The sequence below is a fragment of the Gopherus evgoodei genome, unplaced genomic scaffold, assembly GCF_007399415.2.
Source record: "Gopherus evgoodei ecotype Sinaloan lineage unplaced genomic scaffold, rGopEvg1_v1.p scaffold_43_arrow_ctg1, whole genome shotgun sequence".
Classification (NCBI taxonomy): Eukaryota; Metazoa; Chordata; order Testudines; family Testudinidae; genus Gopherus; species Gopherus evgoodei.
Window position 1 is genome coordinate 1,459,087 of NW_022060064.1, and position 23,713 is coordinate 1,482,799.

The 23,713-nt window shown below is 47.5% G+C and overlaps 2 protein-coding genes and 1 long non-coding RNA gene across 8 annotated transcripts in view; 1 reads left to right on the forward strand and 2 right to left on the reverse strand.

Moving 5' to 3' along the window:
• Window positions 1-23,713, forward strand: part of LOC115642642 (zinc finger protein 436-like) — a 936,374-nt gene that overhangs the window by 352,493 nt on the left and 560,168 nt on the right. The window contains exons 1-2 of one of the 3 annotated variants that reach the window (XM_030546319.1): window positions 16,350-16,437; window positions 17,521-17,637. The exons of 1 other annotated variant lie outside the window; for it this stretch is intronic. The gene's annotated coding sequence lies outside the window, so the exon portion shown is untranslated. Of the gene's footprint in view, window positions 1-16,349; window positions 16,438-17,520; window positions 17,638-23,713 lie in introns of those variants that run through there. One more of the 3 variants, XM_030546313.1, reaches the window with a different exon arrangement.
• On the reverse strand, window positions 1,275-12,323 carry LOC115642650 (zinc finger protein 420-like). Of its 4 annotated transcripts, none has more exons than XM_030546342.1 (4): window positions 12,289-12,323; window positions 3,232-3,345; window positions 2,433-2,868; window positions 1,275-2,184 (listed from the first exon to the last, which is right to left on the reverse strand). In XM_030546342.1, the coding sequence occupies exons 3-4, from the start codon at window positions 2,609-2,611 to the stop codon at window positions 1,299-1,301; spliced, it is 1,065 nt and encodes a 354-aa protein (XP_030402202.1). In that variant the 5' UTR covers window positions 2,612-2,868; window positions 3,232-3,345; window positions 12,289-12,323; the 3' UTR covers window positions 1,275-1,298. The 4 variants fall into 4 exon arrangements, with proteins under 4 accessions (XP_030402202.1, XP_030402200.1, XP_030402203.1 ...); XM_030546340.1 differs by having other exon boundaries at window positions 2,433-2,871; XM_030546343.1 differs by having other exon boundaries at window positions 1,275-2,169; window positions 2,415-2,871.
• Window positions 12,375-15,934, reverse strand: LOC115642671. The gene is made up of 3 exons (XR_003998228.1): window positions 15,277-15,934; window positions 13,087-13,175; window positions 12,375-12,415 (listed from the first exon to the last, which is right to left on the reverse strand). It is a non-coding gene; the product is annotated as an uncharacterized LOC115642671 (long non-coding RNA).

The window sequence follows — 23,713 nt, forward strand, 5'->3', positions numbered from 1 at the left end:
AGCCACCTTGCAGAACTGGCTTTATCAATAGATGGAACCTGGGATTTAAACTCTAAATGATCACACTGTATTTAGGATCCATTTGAATTCCCCTTCCAGCCCTTTGATACTTTAATCTCCAGTCATAGCGACTCTGGTATAGGGTTAAAGAAGTCAAAGCATCATCTCCAAGCATGGACAACTGAGAACACTTCATCACATGACACTTTGAGAAGTGGAGGGGTAGAATGTGATGACGATAAACTCTGACTGGCTCAGACAAAAGGTAACAGTTCTGCAGTGATGGGGAAGGAGGGAATCTCTGAGTCACCCCATCTCCTTCCAAGTATCAGAGGGGTAACCGTGTTAGTCTGGATCTGTAAAACGTGACAAAGAGTCCTCTGGCACCTTGTAGACTAACAGACGTATTGGTGCATAAGCCTTTGTGGGTGAATCCCCACTTCGTCAGATGTAGTGGAAATTTCCAGAGGAAAGAATAAACATGCAAGCAAGAATCAGGCTAGAGATAACAAGGTTAGTTCAATCAGGGAGGATGAGGCTCTCTTATAGCAGTGCAGGTGTGAACACCAAGGGAGGAGAAACTGCCTTTGTAGTTGGCTATTCACTCACAGTCTTTGTTTAATCCTCAGCTGATGGTATCAAATTTGCAAGCTCAGCAGTTTCTCTTTGAAGTGTGGGTCTGAAGTATTTTTTGCTGCAGGATGGCTATTTTTAAACCTGTCATTGCGTGTCCAGGGAGATTGAAGTGTTCTCCTACAGGTTTTTGTATATTGCTTATGCTCCAAAACGTCTTTTAGTCTATAAGGTGCCACAGGACTCTACTGCCTTTTACATTTCCTTCCAGTATCACAGAGGCTGAAAAGACACTTTTTCCTGTCCTTGCTCCTCTTCCATTAAATATAATTTGAAAAGTTCCCATGATACCTGCTCTTCAGCACAACCCACTGCACCGTGAGAACAACTGGCAATGATACAATCTGCATCACTGGTGACTCTAACAATAACTTTGGAATAGGAGGAATGGTATAAATGTGATGCTCCCTTGTTTCTTATGGGAAGGGCACACTCGAATTACTCATGGGAGAATGGAGTTGATAGAAAGGACAAATGGGTCCACTTCAAAGAGGTCAAACTGCAAAAATGGGCCACTCTTCTGGACAAGCTGAGAGATATTGGTGCTTCAAGCATTTCAAACAGTTTTTAAAAGTTGCTCTGTGGGAATCAGGAAAAGTATTAAAGTATTGATAGCCCTAGAGGTTTTTATAGTGTTTGCAGATTCTCTGATGGCTCACATGGGCTCAGTGGCAAGACAAGGTTTTCCCACACTCACCGCTTCCATTGGGTCTCATACCTGTGTGGATTCTCTGATGGCTAATAAGCTGCTGGCGGTGAATGAAGTTTTCCCCACAATCACTGCATTTATACGGCCTTTCCCCTGTGTGGATTCTGAGATGGGTAAGAAGGTTTGAGCTGCAACTGAAGGTTTTCCCACACTCACAGCATACATAGGGCCTCTCTCCTGTGTGGATTCTCTGATGCCCGGTAAGGTGAGAGCTTTGAGTGAAGCTTTTCCCACACTCACTGCATTCAAAGGGCCTCTCCCCTGCATGCATTCTCTGATGTTGAGAAAGGGCTGATCTTTCAATGAAGCTTTTCCCACACTCACGGCATTCATAGGGCCTCTTCCCTGTGTGGATTCTCTGATGTTTAGAAAGGCCTGATCTGTAAAGGAAGGTTTTCCCACACTCACGGCATTCATAGCATCTCTTCCCTGTGTGGATTCTCTGATGTTGAGAAAGGGCCAAGCTGGTAATAAAGCTTTTCCCGCACTCACGGCATTTGTAGGGCCTCTTCCTCGTGTGGATTCTCTGATGTCTAGAAAGGCCTGATCTGTAAATGAAGGTTTCCCCACACTCATGGCATTCATAGGGCCTCTGCCTTGTGTGGATTCTGTGATGTTTAGAAAGGTATGATCTGTGAGTGAAGGTTTTCCCACACTCACGGCATTCATAGGGCCTCTCCCCTGTATGGATTCTCTGATGTTGAGAAAGGGCTGATCTGTGAGTGAAGGTTTTCCCACACTCACGGCATTCATAGGGCCTCTCCCCTATGTGGATTCTCTGATGTTGAGAAAGGTTTGAGCTGCTAGTGAAGTTTTTCCCACACTCACTGCATTCATAGGGCCTCCTCTGTGGATTGTTTGATGCCTAATAAGGTGTGAACTGTGATTGAAGGTTTTCCCACAATCACTGCATTCATAGGGCCTCTCATCTGTGTGGATTCTCTGATGTTTAGAAAAGTGTGAGCTGCTAATGAAGCTTTTCCCACACTCACTGCCTTTGTAGGGTCTCTCCCGCGTGTGGATTCTCTGATGTACAGAAAGGCCTGAACTGCGTGAGAAGGTTTCCCCACACTCACGGCATTCATAAGGCCTGTCCCTCGTGTGAATTCTCTGATGTCTAGAAAGGGCTGATCTGTGAGTGAAGGTTTTCCCACACTCACGGCATTCATAGGGCCTCTCCCCTGTGTGGATTCTCTGATGTTGAGAAAGGGCTGAGCTGCTAGAGAAGCTTTTCCCACACTCACAGCATGTATTTTTCCTCTTTACCATGAGGATTTCCTGCTGTGACGTGGTTTCCTTGAGGCTCTTCTGAGTTCCCCGACAGAAAATAAATTTACCTACTCTCTCTCCTGGCTGGTTTCCCTGCTCTCTTTCTGGTCTGTGCTGAATCTCCCAGGAGTTTCCCTGCTCATGACTCCTCGACACATGCCTTTTCGATCTTTGTGATAATGCTCTGTGTTTATCCACTTGCTCGATATTTTACAGCTGAGAATTCTGCTCCTCTTTCTCACCTACCATTGCATTACCTGCTGCGATAGAGACAGAAACTTTAGACAGGGATGGAAAGGAGAAGACCAAAGCAAAACAAGCGCTGAAGACAGGTCAAATAAAAACAAGAACTGAACTCCTCCAAACTCTTCCCCTAAATAGGAGAGAGGAAGGGATCAATTGGGCCTTCACATCCCATCCAAATTCGCAGGGGGAAGGAAGGAAGCCACGGCCTGGTGTCTGCAAGGATCTACAGGAAGCCATGAGCTATGTTTACCCTGAGGATATGACCCCTGCTAGGGACAATAATTAACTGAGAGACCTCCCAAGGGCTCTGTAGGGCATCCCAGATGTTTCTTTCCGGCACTTACAGATTCTGAGTTGGTTTAATGTTTCCTCACCTGTGTGGGGAGCTCTCAGGATCTGTCTTTCCTCTGAACCCTGGAGGTCTGGGACCCATGGCTCTTCTCTTTGTTCCAGATGGGAGATTATATGAGGTTTGGAAACTGGAAACCCTGCTCAGATGAAAGAAAACAAAGGAGTTCAGTTGATTTCATATGACTGTGTCATAAAAACACTCTATTAATTTAACTTCAGTGCTTAGTGTGACCCAGTGTGCCTGGGGCAGTCCTCACTTAAAAGGCCAAAATCGGGGCAGGCTAAAAAAGGGAGAGCAGATGCTCCCAAACCTGGTGGATAACACGGAAGTTAAACTCACCGACCAGTCACCAAATGTGCTTTTGATCCCCCATGCTGGTTATTGAGAAACTGAAAAAAGAAATCACACAGCCCCCTTTATTGCATTCTAGTTCTCTGACTCCCAATCAACACCTACGTCCAGCACAGTGAGAGGTTATTTAAAAACTCTGCTCACATAAACAGTGTTCTTCTGACCCCAGAGTCAGCTGCATTACTAGATCAGTAGTATAGGTTTGGCCCTCACCCAAAATACTACGATGCCAGCCAATCCTTAGCACCTAAACTAAAGGTTTATAAGCAAGAAAGCATCTAAACTAAAGGTTTTTTATAAAAGAAAGAAAGAAAAAGGGAGTTGTTAAATGAGAAAGCAATCATATATATATATATTTCTGAATGTATCTGGTTCTTAGCAGTATTGGTGAGTTTCTGGCTTGAAAGGCTCTCTGGTACACATCCACATTATTCAGTTCTTTGTTCAAGCCTTCAGTTTGTAGAGAAGTTGCTCCAGAGGTAGGAAGAGGGATTGAAGACAAAATGGAGATGATGCAGCTGCCCTTTACATTCCTTTTGCCAAGTGGCTTCTACTTCCTGGGTCCCAAACACAAGCTTCACAGCACATGGCATGGAAAAGCCTGGGAGGTCTCAGTACATAGGCATACCTCTGCATGTCTTGCTGACTCAGTAGGTGTATCCCCTTAATCCTTTCAATGGGTTTATTGTACGGCTGATGACCCTGGATGGGCCATCCAACAGGCTGGGCAGCGCTGATGCCAATATGTCTGGGGGTGTCACTCAGAAACACTAAACAAGTCTGGAATACAGATATACCCTACAGATCTGTAACTCACAATACAAAGATAGAAACAAGATCATCATACTTGGAAAATCATAATATTTTCATTGACACCTTACATGGCATATCTAGCACGATTTATTGCAATTTCATCATATTGGTATTTATAATAAAATAATAATAATATAAAGTGTCTCTCAATTCCATACAGTGTCACTTAATAAACCAGTCAATTCCCAGGACTGGTTCCCCAGGTGTTTGAAGATGCTGAACTCCTTGCTTGTGAGGGACTGAAATACCCACATATATGTTGGGAACAAACAGACACTGTGCAAGTCTGTTCCCCTATGTTCACTCTTCTAGAAAATTATGATAAATTTTGTTCATAGTATGTGTCAGGTCTGAATCCCCACTCTGTCACTCCGAGTGCAGAAAGGGAGGACCCGCCAGGATTCTAAAAATTAATTTGTCCCACTCTAGGCTTGTATTAAAACCCCAAAGTTACAGCTTTTCTCTGACCTTGGCTTGGTAAATGCTGCCACCACTCAAATGCAAAAACTCCCCAAACCTTTGGACCCAGGAAGGAGCACTTGAGAATTCTTCCCTCTGGGACACCCTCAAGCCCTTTCACCTCCCCTCTGGGAAAGAGCGGAGAAAGAAAACAAAGGAAATTAGCTGTGGCTACTAGATAATCAAACAACATGCACAAACCTCTCAGGACACCAAAAATCCAATCCTGTTCTTAAAAGAGGTAAATTTTATTAAAATTGAAAAGGAAAACAATACATCTGGAACGTAGGCTTTTGCTAGATCTTAAAAGAAAATTTTTGAAAGCACCCAAAATAGCTTTCTTGGGGGGTTCAGCTTAAAGCTTACAAGCAAACAAAAGCATCTGGGATAGCACAGAGGAGATACAAAAGCCAAAATAAAAATTAAACCTGATTGTGTCTGTCTAAACATTCCCTAGCCAAATCATTTCTTCTAAGTATGAAAGATGAATTTTCATTCCTGCTTCAAGCCTTACACAGCATTGCTACTCTGTGCTGTCTTCTCCGGAGAACAACAGACAAAGGGAAAGTTACTTTCCCATTTAAGAAAGTTCTAGCCTTTCCATTGGCTCTTTTGGTCAGATGCCCAATACTTTTCTTTTACCTATGGGCTTGTTAACCCTTTAGAGGTAAAGCAAGCAGAGAACTCGCACCAACAGGGATTTTACAGCCAACCGGCTGGCTGGGTGTTTATAAAAGGGAGATCCCTCCCCTCTCCTTCATTTATCACTGTATGGCTTGTGAGGTACCATTTGAAAAGACATAATCTACTGAATAGCCTCCTGTTAAAATGTGTAGCAACATTATATGTAAAGTTATGAGATTTTACGGTATGATGTTACTGAAAAAGTTGCAACCCTAACCCTAAGTTCCTCAGAGACAGCAAGGCAAACAGCTGGTCAAATAGCCATTCTCCAGGAGGGGGAAGGTGTGAAGAAGACATTTACATTCCATCACAGGGATCACTTGAACTCGTATCTATGACACCCTGTCACCATGACTCAGCTGAGAACTGTAGTGGTTTCTAGTACAAAGGACTGAATTATAAAAAGAGGTAAGGAAAATGCATGAGACTCTCTCTCTTCCCTTTCCCTCTGCTCATGACAACTCCTGAAGAACTGAATGTGGGCGGCAGGGGCAGGTTAGGGGGAGTCCTGGCTGAAAGGAAAACCAGCCTCTCTCAGCAGATGGTGAGAGAAACATTTGTTTTAAACCCGTTTTAGCTTGTTAAGTTAAACATTAGTTTGCGTTTCATCTTGCATTTCTTTTGTAAACAATTCTGACTTTTATGCCTCATTACTTGTAGTCACTGAAAATCTTTTTTTTCAGTAGTTAATAATTTTGTTTCCTTATTTTATCTAACCAGTGTGTTTGGTTTGAAGTGTGTTGGAAACTCCAATTGGAATAACAAGGCTGGTGCATGTCATTTTCCACTGATGAAATAACAGATTTCATATGAGCTCCCATTGTTCAGTAGTGTGCTGGACAGGGCAAGATGCACATTTCTGGGGGAAGTCTGGGAGCAGAGAATTTTCTGGGGTTCCCCTGTGGGTACTGTAATTTGTGAGTCACTGCCTAGCAGCACTCAAAACTGTGTAGCTGGGAGCGAGTTACATGCTGGAGACTGTGTGTGAACTGCCCAGGAGTGGTTGCTCTCACAGCAGAGCAGTGTAAAAGGCACCCCAGCTTGGGAACGGAGGGGACAGAGCTCTTCAACAGTCCAGGTTGCATTGTGCTTAATATCACAGACACTCAATTTCAAAGAGTCTCCTAAAATACACTGAAAGTAAATCCACGTCCCAGAAATCAAAGTCTCCAGACAGAGGGCAAGTCTCCCTGGCTCTGCTTCTTGCTGACAGAGAGGTCCAGAGACAAAGAGAGAGTCCTGGGGAAGCTGGGAACAGTAATCATGGGCTGGTGGGGCTCAGTGGAGAAAGGGAACAGGAAGGGCAGGGATATTACTGAATGCAGGATCTCAGCAGTGCTAGATGTCAGGATAGCACATAGTGCAGCCCATTGGAAAACATAATCCCAAGTATACATATAAAATGATGGGGTCTAAATTAGTTATTTCCATTGATTTCTATAAGGGCAATAAGATATTCTCTGTATTACTGTCTATCCCTTTTTAAATAATTCCTAACATCCTGTTTGCTTTTTTCACTTCCGCTGCACACTGCTGGATGTCTTCAGAGAACTATCCACAATGACAAAAAGATCTTTTTCCTGATTAGCCTAATTTTGCTCCCATCATATTGCATGTGTAGTTGGGGTTATTTTTTTCCAATGTTCATTACTTGACATTTATACACATTCAATTTCACTTGCCATTTTGTTGCCCATTCACTTAGTTTTACGAGATTTTTTTGAAGCTCTTCACAGTCTGCTTTGGTCTTAACTATCTTGAGCAGTTTAGTATCATCTGCAAACTTTGCCACCTCACTGTTTACCCCTTTCTCCAGATCATTTATGAATACGTTGAATAGGATTGGTCCAAGGACTGACCCTTGGGGGGACACCACTAATTACTCCTCTCCATTCTGAAAGTTTACCATTTATTCCTACCCTCTGTTCCCTGTCTTTTAACCAGTTCTCAATCCATGAAAAGATCTTCCCTCTTATCCCATGATAAATCAATTTATGTAAGAGCCTTTGGTGAGAGACCTTGTCAAAGGCTTTCTGGAAATTTAAGTACATTATGTCCACTGGATCCCCCTTGTCCACGTTTGTTGACCCCTTCAAAGAACCCTAATAGATTAGTAAGACATTATTTCCCTTTACAGAAACCATGTTGACTTTTGGGGGAGGGACAGCTCTGTGGTTTGAGCTTTGGCCTGCTAAACCCGGGCTTGTGAGCTCAATCCTTGAGGGGGCCACTTAGGGATCTTGGGCAAAAATTGGTCCTGCTAGTGAAGACAGGGGGCTGGACTCAATGACCTTTCAAGGTCCCTTCCAGTTCTAGGAGATTGGTATATCTCCTATTATTTTCTTTTCTTTTTTCTTTTTCTTTCCTTTGCCCAATAATTTTTGTTGTTCTATGTTCCTGACAATTTTATTCTCTACTATTGTTTCAACTAATTTGACTGGTACAAACATTAGACATAGTGGTCCGTAATTGCCAGGATCACCTCTAGAGCCCTTTTTAAATATTGGTGCTATATTAGCAATCTTCCAGTCATTGGGTACAGAAGCCAATTTAAAGGACAGGTTACAAACCATAGCTAATAGTTCCCCAATTTCACATTTGAGTTCCTTCAGAACTCTTGGGTAAATACCATCTGGTTCCGGTGACTTGTTTCAGTTAAGTTTATCAATTAGTTCCAAAACCTCCTCTAGTGACACTTCAATCTGTGGCAATTCCTCAAATTTGTCACCCACAAAAGGTTTGGGAATCTCACCAACATCCTCAGCCGTGAAGACTGAAGCAAAGAATGCATTTAGTTTCTCTGCAATGACTTTATTGTCTTTAACAGCTCCTTTTGTATCTCAATCATCCAGGGGCCCCACTGGTTGTTTAGCAGGCTTCCTGCTTTTGATGTACTTAAACATTTTGTTATTACTAACTGAGTTTTTGGCTAGCTGTTCTTCACACTCCTCTTTGGTTTTTCTTATTACATTTTTACACTTAATTTGGCAGTGCTTATGCTCCCTTCTATATACCTCACCAGGATTTGACTTCCACTTTTAAAAGATGTCTTATCTCTCACTGCTTCTTTTACATGGTTGATAAGCCACAGTGACTCTCTTTTAGTTCTTAACCTGTGTTTTTTAATTTGCGGTATACATTTAAGTTGGGCCTCTAATATTGTGTCTTTGAAAAGTGTCCATGCAGCTTGCAGGGAATTCACTCTAGTCATTGTACCTTTTAATTTCTGTTTAACTAACCCCCTCGTTTTTGCATAGTTCCCCTTTCCAAAATTAAATGCCACAGTGTTGAGCTGTTCTTCTCACCACAGGAATGTTAAATGTTATTATATTATGATCACTATTTCCAAGCGGTCCTGTTATAGTTAGCTCTTGGACTAGATCCTTCCTTCCACTTAGGACTAAATTGAGAGTTGCTTCTCCCCTTGCAGGTTCTTGTATCAGCTGCTCCAAGAAACAGTCATTTAAAGTATTCAGAAATTTTGTCTCTGCATTTTGTCCTGAGGTGACATGTACCCAGTCAATCTGGGGATAACTGAAATCTCCCACTATTATGGAGTTCTTTATTTTGATAGCCCCTCTAATCTCCCTTCGCATTTCATCCTCACTATCACTGTCTTTGGTAGGTGCTTGATAACAGATCCCTATTGTTATATTCTTATTAGAGCATGGGATTACTATCCATAGAGATTCTATGGAACATGCGGTTTCATTTAAGATTTTTACTTCATTTGAGTCTACATTTTCTTTAACATACAGTGCCACTCCCTTCCCCACCCCCTGAGTATGACCTGCTCTGTCCTTCCAATATATTTTGTACCCTGGAACGATTGTGTCCCATTGATTGTCCTCAGTCCACCAGGTTTCTGTGATGCCTATTATGTCAATATCCTTCTTTAACATGAGGCACTCTAATTCACCCATCTTATTATTTAGACTTCTAGCATTTGTGTACAAGCACTTTAAAAACTTGTCACTGTTTATTTGTCTGCCCTTTTCTGATGTGTCTGATTCTTTTGTGTGTAAATGCTTCTCGTCTGATCTGGCCCCTACTTTATCCTCTTCCAGCCTCTCTTCCTGACTAAAACTAGAAAATCTCTATCACTAGACTCTCCTCTAAGACAAGTCTCTGTCCGATCCACAAGCTCCTCTGCACCCATTGGCTTTCCCCCATCTTAGTTTAAAAACTGCTCTGCAACCTTTTTAATGTTAAGTGTCAGCAGTCTGGTTCCACTTTGGTTTAGGTGGAGCCCATCCTTCCTGTATAGGCTCCCCCATCCCCAAAGTTTCCCCAGTTCCTAATAAATCTAAACGCCTCCTCTCTACACCATTATCTCATCCACGCATTGAGACTCTGAAGCTCTGCCTCCATACCTGGCCCCATGAGTACAACTGGAAGCATTTCTGAGAATGCCACCATAGAGGTCCCGGATTTCAGTCTCTCTCCTAGCAGACTAAATTTGACCTCCAGGACGTCTCACCTACTGTTGGTGCCTACATGTACCATGACCACTGGCTCCTCCCAGCACTACACATAAATCTATCTAGCTGTCTCGAGAAATCAGCAATCTTTGCACCAGGCAGGCAAGTCACCATACGGTTCTCCCGGTCATCACAAACCCAACTATCCTTGTTTCTAATGATCAAATCTCCCATTACTAACAGCTGCCTTTGCTTAATGACTGGAGTTCCCTCCCTGGAGAGGTAACCTCAGTGCAAGAGGTGACCCCAACACCATCTGGAAGGAGGGTCCCAATTATGGGAAGGTTTCCCTCTGCTCCCATTGACTGCTCTCCTTCCCTGGGCCTTTCATCCTCCTCAACAGTGCAGTGGCTGTCTGACCGGAGGTGGGAGAAATCTACAAGTGTCCCGGAAAGCCTCATCAACATACCTCCCTGCCTCCCTTAGTGTCTCCAGTTCTACCACCCTGGCCTCCAAAGCCTCCACGCGGTCTCTGAGGGCCAGGAGCTCCTTGCACCGAATGCACCCGTAAGCCACCCGCCCACAGGGCAGGTAATCATACATGCTACATTGAGTGCAATAAACAGGATAGCCCCCACTCTGCTGCTAGACTTCTGCCTGCATCCTCTCCTACAGCTACCTAGGTTAACAACAGGGGTTTTGTTTCAATCAAGAAGTTTGTATTATAGCTTAAATATTTTAAAGGATGGCAAGAGTACCTCGCCCCCTTCCCACTCCCCTTCCAAACTCCCTCACGAAACTCCCTGTTAGCAGCCCCGTTTGAAAAGCTCCCTGGTCGCTTGCTCACTGCTTTACAAAGCACTCCCCTACCACATCCTCCCTACACCCAGCCCCTGCTGTGAGAGACCCAGGGTAGGGGGTTGGGAGCACCCCCAGGACCCCAGCCCACACCTCCAGCCCCCAGACCTGACTCCTGCACCCCCTCCCACATACCCAGCCCTCACACCCCATGCTCTGACTCCTGCACCCCCCCCCCACATCCTCACCCCCACCCTGAGCACAATATGGGAGCTCCTGCACACACACCCCCACATTGCTATCTGCATCCCTCGCACCAAATGGGAGCTGCCCCCGGTAAGCACTCCACACCCCAATCTCCTACCCCAACCCTCAGTCCCCTCCTGCACCCTAAAACCTGGCCAGACCCTGCACCCCAATCTCCAGCCTGCTCCTGCACCCCCAGCCCTGACTCCTGCACCCTGAACACCCTGCCCTCACTGACTCCTGCACCCCCTCACACTCCCAGCCCTTACTCCTTCACCCCTCACAAACACACCCCAGTTCCCTGCCTTCCCTGATTACTGCAACCACCCATAACCCCTGCCCCCCCCACAACCCCAGCCCTGACTCCTGTACCCCTTCCACATAGCCTCATGCCCACCCTGACTTCTGCCCCCCCAACATCCCCACGTGCATTGCTCGCTTGAAACAGGAGTAGCTCCAGGTAAGCGCTCCACACCCCAACCCCCTGCCCCAGCCCTGAGCCCCCTCCCACACCTTAACTCCTGGCCAGACCCTGCACTCCAACATTTTTAATATTTTTTTTTTCATAAAGGGCTCTTATCCAAAGTGATTTACAACAGTTAGCTAACAGTACAAACAATATTTGGAAAGGTCATTAGGTGGTGCAATGAGATGCTAAGTGATTTTCAAGTGGTCTGTGGAACACTCAAACAACAAAAACAATCAAGGTACCTCACTTTATCCTCATTTACTTCCTATTACTGATAGGAGGAGGAGGAAGAAAAAATGAAAAATGAGGGGGTGAAATAAGAGAGAATGTTCGTTTTCTTGCCTGGGTCCCAAGGAGGGACCCCTAAAATGAAGCTGAGCACATGGTCCCACTAACGCTAAATCCGTCACTGAGCTTCCTTCTCTGGATACCCCCAGCCAGCATTCAAGGACGCACGGAGTGTCTGCGTGACAAGTAACCCTGGACCAGCAGCTCTGACTCCAGCAGCCTGCTTGTTACACCCCAAGCATAATTGTGGTCTGGGTGGAGAAGGCTCAGGGTTTGAGAGGTCAGGGGTAGGAAGCTTCTGCTGATTATGCCGCACCTAACCCTCAGTTTTACTTGAGCAAACAGGAGATATTTGACGCTGTGCGATACGGCTCCTGTACTCTGTTCCCAAAGTGTTCTGCAGCAGGGGAGGGCCTCTGGTAGTGTGTGTGTCTCACTGTCATATTGGGGTAATGCTGAAACAGGACAGAGTAGAGGTGGCATTGTGTGGCTGGCGTGACCATCTCTCTTCTTTTCCCCTTCCAAGAACCGGGGGGACAGGAACCCTTACCCAGCGAGGTCACACTCTCATAGTTCTCCTGCATGACATCCCTGTAGAGGGCTCTCTGAGTGGGGTTCAGCAGAGCCCACTCTTCCCTGGTGAAATACACAGCCACCTCCTCGAAGGTCACCGGCCCCTGAAAGAGCAAGAGTCCAACACTCAGTACCTGCTGCCCCACTCACAGCCCCCCTATACATGGGGGACAGGAGCCAAACAGAAACTCTGGGTGGATTGCAGTCAGAGTCCCACCCCCACCCTGCTCAGCGCATCCAGGAAACACCAGGGGGAGAGGATGAAGAGAGAGCCCCTCCTCTCTCCCAGCAGAGCCATCACACACCTACTAGCCACTGACTGATTCAGGAGATGGAGCCCTTAGCAGAGTCCAGAGACAGCTCCCTGGTAGGAAGCCCAACACCCTCCCCATTCTGAAGAGCTGGATGTGAAGAGAGGGGAATCTCCCCTAAGCCTCACTGGTGGATGCCCTCTTCATATCTCACAGCAGCCGCTGGTTAGTCAGGTTGGGCTCCAGTACTGAGAGTCTGGTGAGTTTTCCCAGCCCCATGTAGCTGGGTTATTTTCTGCTCCACAAACTACAGCATTTCCACTGCCGAACCTCCTGGGTCTGTTCCTAGAATCTAAGCCATTTATTAACTAACTCCCATCAGGTTTCGCACCCCTGTCCTCCTCCCTTTCTCTACCCTGTGCATTTCCTGCAAACCAGACTGTGCAAACCTTCCCATCTCCGGTGTATTTGCTGTCCCTCTCCCTCCTGGAGGAACCCACCAGCAACCCCCTGATAATACCTACCTGAACTGGCTCTTCTGCAGCCATCTCTCTCCCCTGTCCAATGAGAGGGCGAGATGAACTGGAACAAAACATGGACGTTATTCCGCAGCCTGGCAGGGTGAGAAGGGCAGCTGTGACAGTTTCAGAACAGGCTTTAATTCATTTCACAGCATGATTCCCCCAGGCCCTTTCCCTGCAGACAGACATCATAGAGTCTGCCACGCTGAGAAAGGCTTGATCTCTGTGTACAATGTAGACCTGGCCCCTCCTGCCAGGCTAAGCCCACAGACACATTTTAACCTCCCTTCTCCCTCCCCCCATCTCATAAAGTCTCTGAACACAAGGCTAGAAAAGAGCAGAACCAAAGGAGTCACTGTGGGGGATCCCCTCAGACATTGACCCCATGGCAGCCACACCCCAGCAGGGGGAATATGGAGTCAGGAACTCGCTTTTCCTCTGTCTGATTCTCATCTTTTCTACAGGAAAGTGACTCTATCTAGGATGCAGTAATACATCTTTCTGGGCAGATTAGAGATCTGGAAATCTCTCTCCAAACTCTTCTCTCCCATTGCCCCTTTCAAGCTCTCTTTCTCCTTCTCTCTCTTTTTCCCATCCCCCCTCCCTGCCCATCTGGTAGGAAAGTCCCACTCCTGGGTAGTTTGCTCCCCCATGGCTGGATTTTATCCTGCAATTGCTAATGGGACGAGAAATGAGGGGGGTCTGTTTGTGTGGAGTCATTTAAAGGCCAGACCCCAGCATTTTCCCTTCATTCCTTTCAGTTACTTGAAATGTCTGGATCAAAAATTAGTATTAATAAGGTCCAGGGCTTCCCTAGGGGGCTAGGACCAGCTGGAGAAAATCATCCCCTGGGCTGGGCAGAGAAGAAGCTTTAATTAAGGTCACTTCCCAGCACAGAACCCCACTGGGGGAGCAGCAGCTGCTAAGCCTGGTCTCCCAGATCACAATGGAGGCTGTATTGTCTGACCCAGGAAGCTGAACCCCAATATCCTGAGCAGAGAAGGACAGAGTGTTTGAGCAGCTTCCCTCCTTTAGCTCTCTGGAAAGAGCAGCTAATGAGAGCCCCTCCTCACAGGGAGAATTGCTGATCTCATTTGCCCCACTGTCCATCTGGAATCACTCCTTGTCTTTTCATACAGTGACTCTGGATTAACAATGGTCTTAATGACACCAGATTTCAGAAAGAATGAGTCCAGAATGCTGTGGAAAAGACCATTGTGTGGCAGTGACGACCCCCTTCCCACGTCCCTCAACCCCCAGATCGAGAATAAGGACTGGGGGCACAAATTTTCTAAACGGATCCAAAAGTTCCTGCAGTTGTCAAAAGAAGAGAAAAGCAAAATCCGATTTCACACTCTCAGTGTTTGATAAGTGGACAGAAAGTTATCACAGTGACAGGGCATGTGACTGGGGAATGCCGGGCAGTGCTTGGAGCCAGGACTCTGGCACGAGTTGATCAGAGAGAAGGATCATGGTTAGTTGAAGTTCCCACAGCCAGGGGCCCACCAGATATTCCCTGGGATGCAGCTCCCAGAGTCCCTGGCCAGGGACCCCAGATCCCCCTCAAAGCCCCACCAGCCAGGGAATCCCCACCAGACCATGACTGTCAGGTTGGGAATCCCAAAGGGTTCCCCCCACCAAAAGCCCCCAGCAGCCAGGGACCCACCTACTGGGAACTCAGTTCCTCACTGCCTGCCTAGGACCCCCACCACCAGCAGGATCTGCCCTGCCATTTGTCTGAGACCCCCTCCTCCACCCAGCAGGACCCCTTGATGCTTTACAGTGGGACCCCTCACTCTGATTGCCTGACATTCCCTGATCTAGTGCCAAGGATCCTCTCCCCCACCTCTGCGCACTGGGCATTGCAACGATCCCAGGAGCCAGCAGGAGAAGCCCAAACAGAGCCCCTGGCACAGAACAAGGCTCCTTCTAACCACCTGTCCCGCCTCCCCAAGACACACCCACCACCACTGTTCTGCAGGCACCAGGCCCCCAGCAATACCCACCTCCAGGACCCATAGCCTCAAGGATGGGGACATCACAACCACCCCCTGAAATCCCAAACCTCCACAACCCACCAATCTGACTAAGGTACCTCCTGTCCAGCCACCCAGAGGCCTCCCCCTACCACAATGCCCCTTCAGCTGCAATCTCCCCACACAGACACCTTCCCCGCCCCTGCAACAGTGTTACCTCACAGAGTGTGAGAAGTGGCTAGAAAGTTAACACCACCCCCTGCTGGCCAGTCACACAGGCAGAGGGAGCCTGGGGGATGCCTCTTGAACAGGAGAATGGAAGGCCTGGAGGGCAAGAAAGGTAAGAAACGTCCATGCCCTGTCACTAGCAAATAATGGCCACCATGGATCCACCCCAGAGATGGCTACATCTTAGCACTGCAGGAATCAATCCCTCACACAAACCCTTTGCCATGGGGTTGGGGATACTTCTGGACCCCACTGCACTCAGAGTGATGACCTCATCCCGTGCCAGCTGGAGAAAAGAAAAGGGTCCAGCCAACTCTCCTGTTACCAGCTGGGAACAACTGATCCCCAAACAGGGGGAGGCCTCTGGCTCTGATGTGTATTAAAGATGTGGCTGGTCTCTTTCAGCGGCAAACATTTTAATACAGATAAAGGGGGGAAGAAATGATTCTCAAAGGAGAGGGGAAAAGATCAACACTGGGAAATTTAACCCACTGCAGCCTGCAGGAAGGAGAATGATTCAGGGCAACAAGTTTCCTCCAAGAAAGGAGAAGTTGCTGGGATTGAGGAACATGGGGAACAGCCCCAAACATGAATTTGTATCGGGGGTGAGAGGCCAGTGGCACAAACAGGGACAGGATCCAATTAACTCCCCCCCCCGTTCCCCCATCCACCACTTCACCCCCCCGGGAATTTCCTGGCTGCCCACAGAAAGCTCAACCCCCCCCGTGTCCCACTGACCTTCCCCCCACAACTCCGGCTTCTCCTCTCCCTGCCCGACACCCCCTCCCCCCACAGGGCCCCCCCGGCCGGGCCCCGGGCTCCCCCATCCCAGCGGGCCGGGCGGATCCTGCTGCGGCTCCACTGGGGCCGAGGCGGCTCCCAGGCTCCCCAGGGCAGAGCCACTTTCCCACGGTCGCCAGCGGGGCTCGCACGGAGCATGCGCGATTTCAACAGCTGACCCCTCCCTTCCCTGGGCTGGAGAGGGCGGAAGTACACCCGGGGCAGGCTGGGAGATGTAGTTCCTGACGCTCCCCGGAGCGGAAATGACGTTGACGGAGGAGGCGGAGCCCGGCTGCGGAGGAGCGTTGGGGGTTCTGGTTCTGCCTGGCTCGCGCGGGGCCGTTGGAGCCTCTCCCGGGGCCGGAGAAGGGTTTGTGCCGTGGGGGCTCTGGGCATGCGCAGATCGCGGCGGGAGAGCCCTTCAGTAACCCCCCCGCGCCCGGCCAGGCTCTGCCCTGGGGCCCCTGCGTGGGGCCGGGCGGGGCTGGGGGCTGAGACCGGGCTGGGGGCTGGGAAAGGGGCGGGCGGGAAATGTCTGTGCAGCCCGGACATGGCGGGGGGGGGAGGAGCAGGTGACCCCCGAGGAGCGGGGGGAGAAAGGGGGGGGCTGAGATCCCCTCGGATTTACCGCTGCCCCCCCCGTGGGGACCCCCCTCCTCTCCCGTCCTGCCCCCTTTCTCCCTAGAGAGCAACGAGCAGCACCCAGGGTGACCCCCCCTCCCCCAAACCCCTGAGAAGTTCCCTGCTCCCCTCCCCCCATTGTGCCCCATTTTCTCTGCCCTTCGCCAATGGCCAGTTCAGATCTCAGGTTTGGGGTGTTTCCCCCATTTTCACCTGCAGGGATTTGTCCTTGTGTGGGTGGGAAATGGTTCCCCCGAGTGATTTCTGAACTGGGCAGAGGCTGGGGGGGCCCTGAGACAGGGACACCTCTGGGCTGGGCTGGGCTGGGGGGGCCCCTCTCTGCTGGCAACAGGGTGTGGGAAGGGCCAGGAAGGGGAGGGAGGAGCAAGTGTCCCCCATGGAGACAGCCCAGCCCCAGGTTTCCCAGTCCAGTTACTTTCCCCTCCCCATCACCTGCCCAACCCAGCAGCCCCCCCTCGCCTGCTAGTCAAATTCCCAGACCCCACTGCCAGCCCCTCCCCACAGCCAGTGACCTTCTGCCTCCAGCCCCGCTCCTTTCCCCTGTGACAAGACATCACCCAGGGCTCCCTCCTGGCCCTGTGAGTATGAGGCAAGAAGAATCTGTCCCATCTTCTTGTTAGTTGAATATCCCTGTATAATCCCCTCCAATTTCCCCTCTTTTATCTTGAACTGTTGAATGGTGACATAAACTCTCCCCACATGTTGGTGCTTGTCCCTTATATTGGCAAATATTCAGTTTGTGCCCCATTTTCTCCTCAGTTCTGAAATACTGATATCAAATTCTCAAAAATCTTCCCACTTTTCTCTTCAGGCGTGTGACTGAGATCAGGGCTCTTATTGTACTGAGCGTGGCCCTGTTCTGCCAGGCGCTGCAGGGACCCCAGCTGACATCTGGGCCTTGTTCTGCCAAGCACTGAAGAGACCCCAGGTGAGATCAGACCACACTGTTATCCAGGTAAAACTGAGACCTGCACTGAAATCACGGTCCCCCTTGTGCCAGGCAGCGCACGACTGTGACCCAAACTGCTGCCTCCATTGTTCTGAGCACTTCAGAGACCTCGACTGAGATCTATATCCCCGTTGGGCCTGGCATTACACTGACCCTAACAAAGATCACCCCCCACCACTGTACTGTGCACTGCACAGACCCTGACAGAGATCCTGCCCCCACATTTTGCCAGTTGTTGCAGGGGCCCTAAACAAAATCAAGGATCTTGTAATGCTGGGAATTGCAGAGTCCCCAACTGAGATCAGGCTTCCTGTTGTGCAGGGCTCTGCACAGACACTGACCAAGATCAGGATCCCCATTGTGACAGGTGCAGAAAAGACACCAAGGGTATCTCTACACTGCCATTAAAACCCCCAGCTGGCCCATGCCAGCTGACTCAGCTCACGGTGCTCAGGCGAAGAGGCTGTTTAATTGCAGTATAGCTGTCCTGCCTCAGGCTAGAGCCAGGCTGTAGGATCCCGCAAGGTGGGAGGGTGCCAGACCTTGGGCTGCAGCCCAAGCCAGAACATCAACACCACAATTAAACAGCCCTGCAGCCTGAGCCATGTGAGCCCAAGTCAGTGGGCAGGGGCCAGCTGCCGGTGTCTGACTGCAGTGTAGACATGCGCACAGGGACAGGCCTTGCCACAAAAAGCTGAAAGGCTAAATAGGCCAATGGTGGGAGGCAACTCTCCATTTTACAGATGGGGAAAGTGAAGCTCAGAGAGCTGAATTAATTTGCCCAAGTTTGCATGGAGAATTTGGGGCAAAACTGGGAAATGAACCCAGATTGTTTCACTTCTTGCCTCTCCCCTTAACCCCAAACCCAGCGTGTGTGTGTGCAGTGTTGTTTTGGCCTGTGTTTGCCTTGCATTGGCTTCCAAGGGAGACTGTGGAATTTTCTTCACTGGAGATTTTTAAGACCAGGTTAGAGATCCACCAGTCTGGGAATGTCTAGGGATATTTGGTTCTGCCTCATCACAGGAGGCTGGAGTAGATGCCCTCTCGAGATCCCTTCCTGGTCTGCACTGAAATAATTCTCTCTTGTGCTGTCCTGTTCTATGCTGAACTATTTTGCATGGTGCCTTTTGGAACTATGATGCACCACGTTATGTTGCATAGTTTTATGATGCATTGTTTTGCCTTAGCTTGTTTGGTGTCTTGTGTTATGTTGGTTTGAGTTGTTATTTTGCATTCTGTACTTTTGTCCTAAGGTGTGTTAGTTTGCATTGTGTTGCTTTCTTCTCCTTAGTATTGTGTGATTTTATGCTATGCACTGTAGTTTTTTGTTTTGTTGTTGTTGTTTTTTTGAATGGCCTGACATCATATTGTTGTGCGGTTTTTCTCTGTATGTTTTCTACGTATATATCGCATAGCATCCTTTAAATGTAGTGCTGGATAGGACCTCAAGGTGTCATCAAGTCCAGCTCTCTCTGCCGAGGCAGGACCAAGTATATGTTGATTATCTCTGGCAGAGGTTTGTCCTACCAGTTCTTAAAAACTTCCAGGGAAAGAGACTCCACAGCCCCCCTTGTAAGACTATTCCAGAGCTGAACTACCTTTCCAAGCTGTGGGTGATGTGGCTCTGGCGTTAACGGGGTATGTTCCTGGCTCTGTCCCTGACCTGCTTGGTGATCTTGGGGAAGTCACAGCCCCTCTCTGTTTTCCTCCTACCCATTGTCTACTTGGCTTGTGATCTCTTTGGGGCAAGGACTGTCCCTCTCTGTCTGTGCAGTGCCCAGCAGAATGGTGGTGCTGATCTCAGTCAGGTTCTCTGCCATGTGCTGCACGATGGGGCCCTAATCATCTGTGTCTATGCAACACAAAGCACAGGTTATAGACTCACAGACTCGAGGGCAGAAGGTAGAGGTATATTTCAGATGAGGTCTCATCGGTGCCTTTTATAACAGTACTAACCCTTTCATGTGTCTGCTGGAAATACCTCACCTGATGTATCCTAGGACTGCGTTAACCTATTCCACAGCTGCGTCACATTGGCAACTCATAATTGTCCTGTAATCAACCAATACACCCACATCTTTCTCCTCCTCTGTCACTTCCAATTGATAAATCCCCAGCTTAAGGCAAAATTATGCACTTGGGGACTAACAACTAGAATTTGTGCACTATTCATTTTCATCCCATTTCTATTACTCCAGCTTTCAAGGCCATGCAGATTTTCTTGTATGATTTTCCTGTCCTCCTCCATATTGGCAATCCCTCCCAGCTTTGAGTCATCCTCCCACTTCTTGTGCCAAGATCACTAATAAAAGTGTTGAGTAAGATTGGTCCCAAGACTGATCTGAGGAACTCCACTTGTAACTCCCTCCAGCCTGACAACTCACCGTTCAATATGACCCCCTTGTAGACTCCCCTTTAACCAATTCTTTATTGACCTTTCGGTTCTCATATTAATCCCCATCTTCTCCAATTTAACAAATAGTTTCCCATGTGGAACTGTATCAAAAACCTTACTGACATCCCGATCAGGTTTCTGTGGCACGATCTACTTTTTGTAACACCATGTTTTATTTATTTATAGTGCTGAAGGCTGAGAGGAAGTGTTAGCAATAGGCTGAGAATGGCCATGTAGGGGAGGGGACGGCAGACAGTGGGGAGGTGAGGGGGGTGCGACATTGGAGGTGTATCTGGGATTGTGTTATGTAGGAGTCCATGTCTCTACTCCCTGTGGCCGTGGTGCCTTCCTTACCAAAGCAGCATGTCAGCAGAGCAGATGCACACACCGTAGCTCTTCCTGGAACGTGCAGCGTTCACAGCCAGACGGGCTGGGCGATTTTTCAGGGACCTAGCTTGATATGCCTGGCTGGGGTGGGTTCTGTTGGACGGGGGTCTGGGGCTCTGATAGTTTGCGATGTTCCTTTTTGCATAGTTGGTTCTTTCCATTTATTTTTTCCCCCCACCTATGCCCAATGCCGCTCTCTTCTTATCTTGCTTCAGTTATTTCACTTCCAGTTTTTAAATGGGATGTATGAATTGCAAAGCTGAATGAAAGATAAAACAAACAGAACTATTTGAATGTTGGCCCATAGCTGGTAGAACTGTACCTAGCAAAGGTCGGCTGTAATGACCAGGTTCCCTCTAGCATTTTCTGGTGGGGCGGATAAAGCAATGTCAAAGAGCCAAATGCGCGTTTTAGGGCGAAAGGGCTCTTCAGGTGTTTGCTCTCTAAGGAACATGTCACCGGTCAGGGCTTGCAGTCTTTCAGGAGAGGTGCGCTGGGTTGTATTTAGGAATCTCAGAATAAAAGGTGAAGACGACTGGTTTACAGTATCCAATGAAATCTTGCAAACAATTATACAAATGGACCCTACTGCTGTTAAAACAACATAGTATTAATACTGATTCAAAACTGACATTAAAATTAGGAAAGAAATGAACTGATAGCTACTTACTATTTCTTAAGGCCTAAAATTTTGACACTCCCTCACACCATCTTTTTTTAAAAGCGATGCACAGCACACAGTCAAGTTCATGAATGAAAGCACGCCCATTATTGACTGCTTTATGTTGTATGAGCATCTGATTAAACACTTAATTAAATGCATCAACCCAGCTTAGCTCCAAGGTGTTTAGATGGGAATGAAAAGGTTCTAAATTAAATACATGGCAGAATGGTTAATGGAGAAAATACACTGAAATGCCTCTACCCAATCCTGTTGACGTCTTCTCCCAAACCCTCCATGAGTTCTGGCCTCTTGGTCAACTTGGCTCCCAGTCCCACATCAGCTCTGCCCTCTCCCAGCCTAACCCATTTCTACTGAAATCCTTCATCCTCCTCATCCAGGCAGGGGGTTGGCGCTGCAGCCTCTAAGGTAACTGCGTTAATCACTGTCTCTTGTACTGGGGCTATTTAGATTTCAGGGAACGATTTATCAGAGTTACTGACTCTGGGAGGTGGGAGAGAGGAGAGGCTGAGAGGGTGTTTGCTCTTAGGGCCATGTTCAACCCTGGTAGGCTCCATGTTACCTCGTCCTCCACCCTCCCACATGTGTCTCTGCTCATTTGTCAGTGTGTCACCTTCTGATCATAATGCCACTGGCCTCAGCAGAGCTCCCAGACAGGAGCTACATCTCAAGAGGGTTACGGTACTGAGAGTAAAATACATCACAGGGAGGGAGTAATTATCCTGAAATGAAACATTCCAGTCTGGGAATATTTAAGCTTAGTACCAATGTGGACACACGAACAAATGGGCATAAACTGGACACTAGGAAGTTTAGACTTGAAATTAGATGAAGGTTTCTAACCATTAGAGGAGTGAAGTTCTGGAACAGCCTTCCAAGGGGAGTAGTGGAGGCAAAAGACATACCTGGCTTTAAGACTAAGCTTGATAAGTTTATGGAAGGGGTAGTATGATGGGATAGCATAATTTTGGCACTTAATTTTGGCAATTGATCTTTGATTATCAGCAGGTAAGTATGCCCAGTGGTCTGTGATGGGATGTTAGATGGGATGGGATCTGAGTTACTGCAGAGAATTCTTTCCTGAGTGCTGGCTGGTGAGTCTTGCCCACATGCTCAGGGTTTAGCTGATAGCCATATATGGGGTCGGGAAGGAATTTTCCTCCGGGGCAGATTGGCAGAGGCCCTGGAGGTTTTTCGCCTTCCTCTGCAACGTGGGGCATGGGTCACTTCCACTGCACTTCTCTGCAGCTTGAGGTCTTCAAACTACCATTTGAAGACTTCAGTAACTCAGACATAGGTTAGGGGTTTGTTATAGAAGTGGATGGGTAGGATTCTGTGGCCTGCTTTGTGCAGGAGGTCAGACTAGATGATCATAATGGTCCCTTCTGACCTTAAAGTCTATGAGGAAGTGAAAGAATTCAAGTATTTCATTACTTAAAATTATGCTTGAAATGATTAGATTTGTATGAATAAATTGCAGTAATGTTAGTTTTTACTGTACACATACACAAAAAAATAGTTACGTAGATAATGTACAGAAATGCTTCTGGAGAAAGTCGAGTTTGATTTAAGGATATTTACACTGTATCTTTTGCATGTGACATTGACAATTTCTCTTTGAACAGTTATATGATTTGGCTTTTGGAATCTCAGCAGTTACTGTAATTAAATATTTGTTGTCTGATGACTCCCATAACTTCCCACAGCTCTGAACATTGAAATTGTAAACATTGAAAAAAGGGCTTAAAAATAATGATCGCTATCTATTGAAATTAAAAGAAAGAAATAGACAAAAATAAATTTTGTCAAACCCACTTAACAGTAATTGCAATATGTTAGGGGATGAAAATTCACAACTAAGGCACCAACCTTAATTCTGTCCTGTAGTGACACCAGGCAATCCCTGTAGGGCTATGAATTAGGCATTTTAGTGTATAAAGTTCCAGGTTACAAATGAGTATGATCTGAAGACACATGAGATCTTTTCCTCAGGATATAACTGCCACTGGGTTGTTTCTCTTATTGGTAATTCCCAAAGCGAACAGATTAATAATATTTTACCAGTTATGAAGTAGCCAGTTCAGATTTCTGCAGAGTGTCTGTTACTTTGCACTATGGGCCAGCTCCTTGGAGAGATGGAACCTTGGTTTCATTTTAACTTCTCCATGCTCAGCAGCTTCTGGAATTTCATTCAAAGTATTTACATGTTTCCCTGTCCTGTTGTTAAAAGTGCTGCTTTAGAAAGTGGGGAAGGGCAGGAACTGACTGCAGGATCAGTAGCTGAGTCCCTTCGATATTTATAGCTCATCGGAAGGAGGATGGGGATTGGTGGGTATCTGGGGATTTAATAATAAATACAGAAATATCATTGTTTTTAGTGAATTTTCATCTTCTAATTCCCATAACCCACTAATTATCCCTGGCTGCCCCCGGCCGTCTGGGGAGGGAGAACTAGTAAAGTCCTGTGGCCAGTGTGGAACCTAAGGCACAGGGATCTTTCCGTGTCTGACTCAAAGTCACCCAGAGTGAAATTCACTTCACTGGATAAATCGCTAGTTGCTGAGCTCTGCAGAGGGGTGGGGAGGTGAATT

What these genes read in the sequence shown, in the direction of transcription:
- LOC115642650 (XM_030546343.1), bottom strand. Translation starts at nt 2,611, where the DNA reads ATGGTAAAGAGGAAAAATACATGCTGTGAGTGTGGGAAAAGCTTCTCT. An exon ending in AGGCCTTATGAATGCCGTGA is followed by an intron (nt 2,170 to 2,414) that starts GTGTGGGGAAAC and finishes CTATGAATGCAG; the next exon opens with TGAGTGTGGGAAAAACTTCA.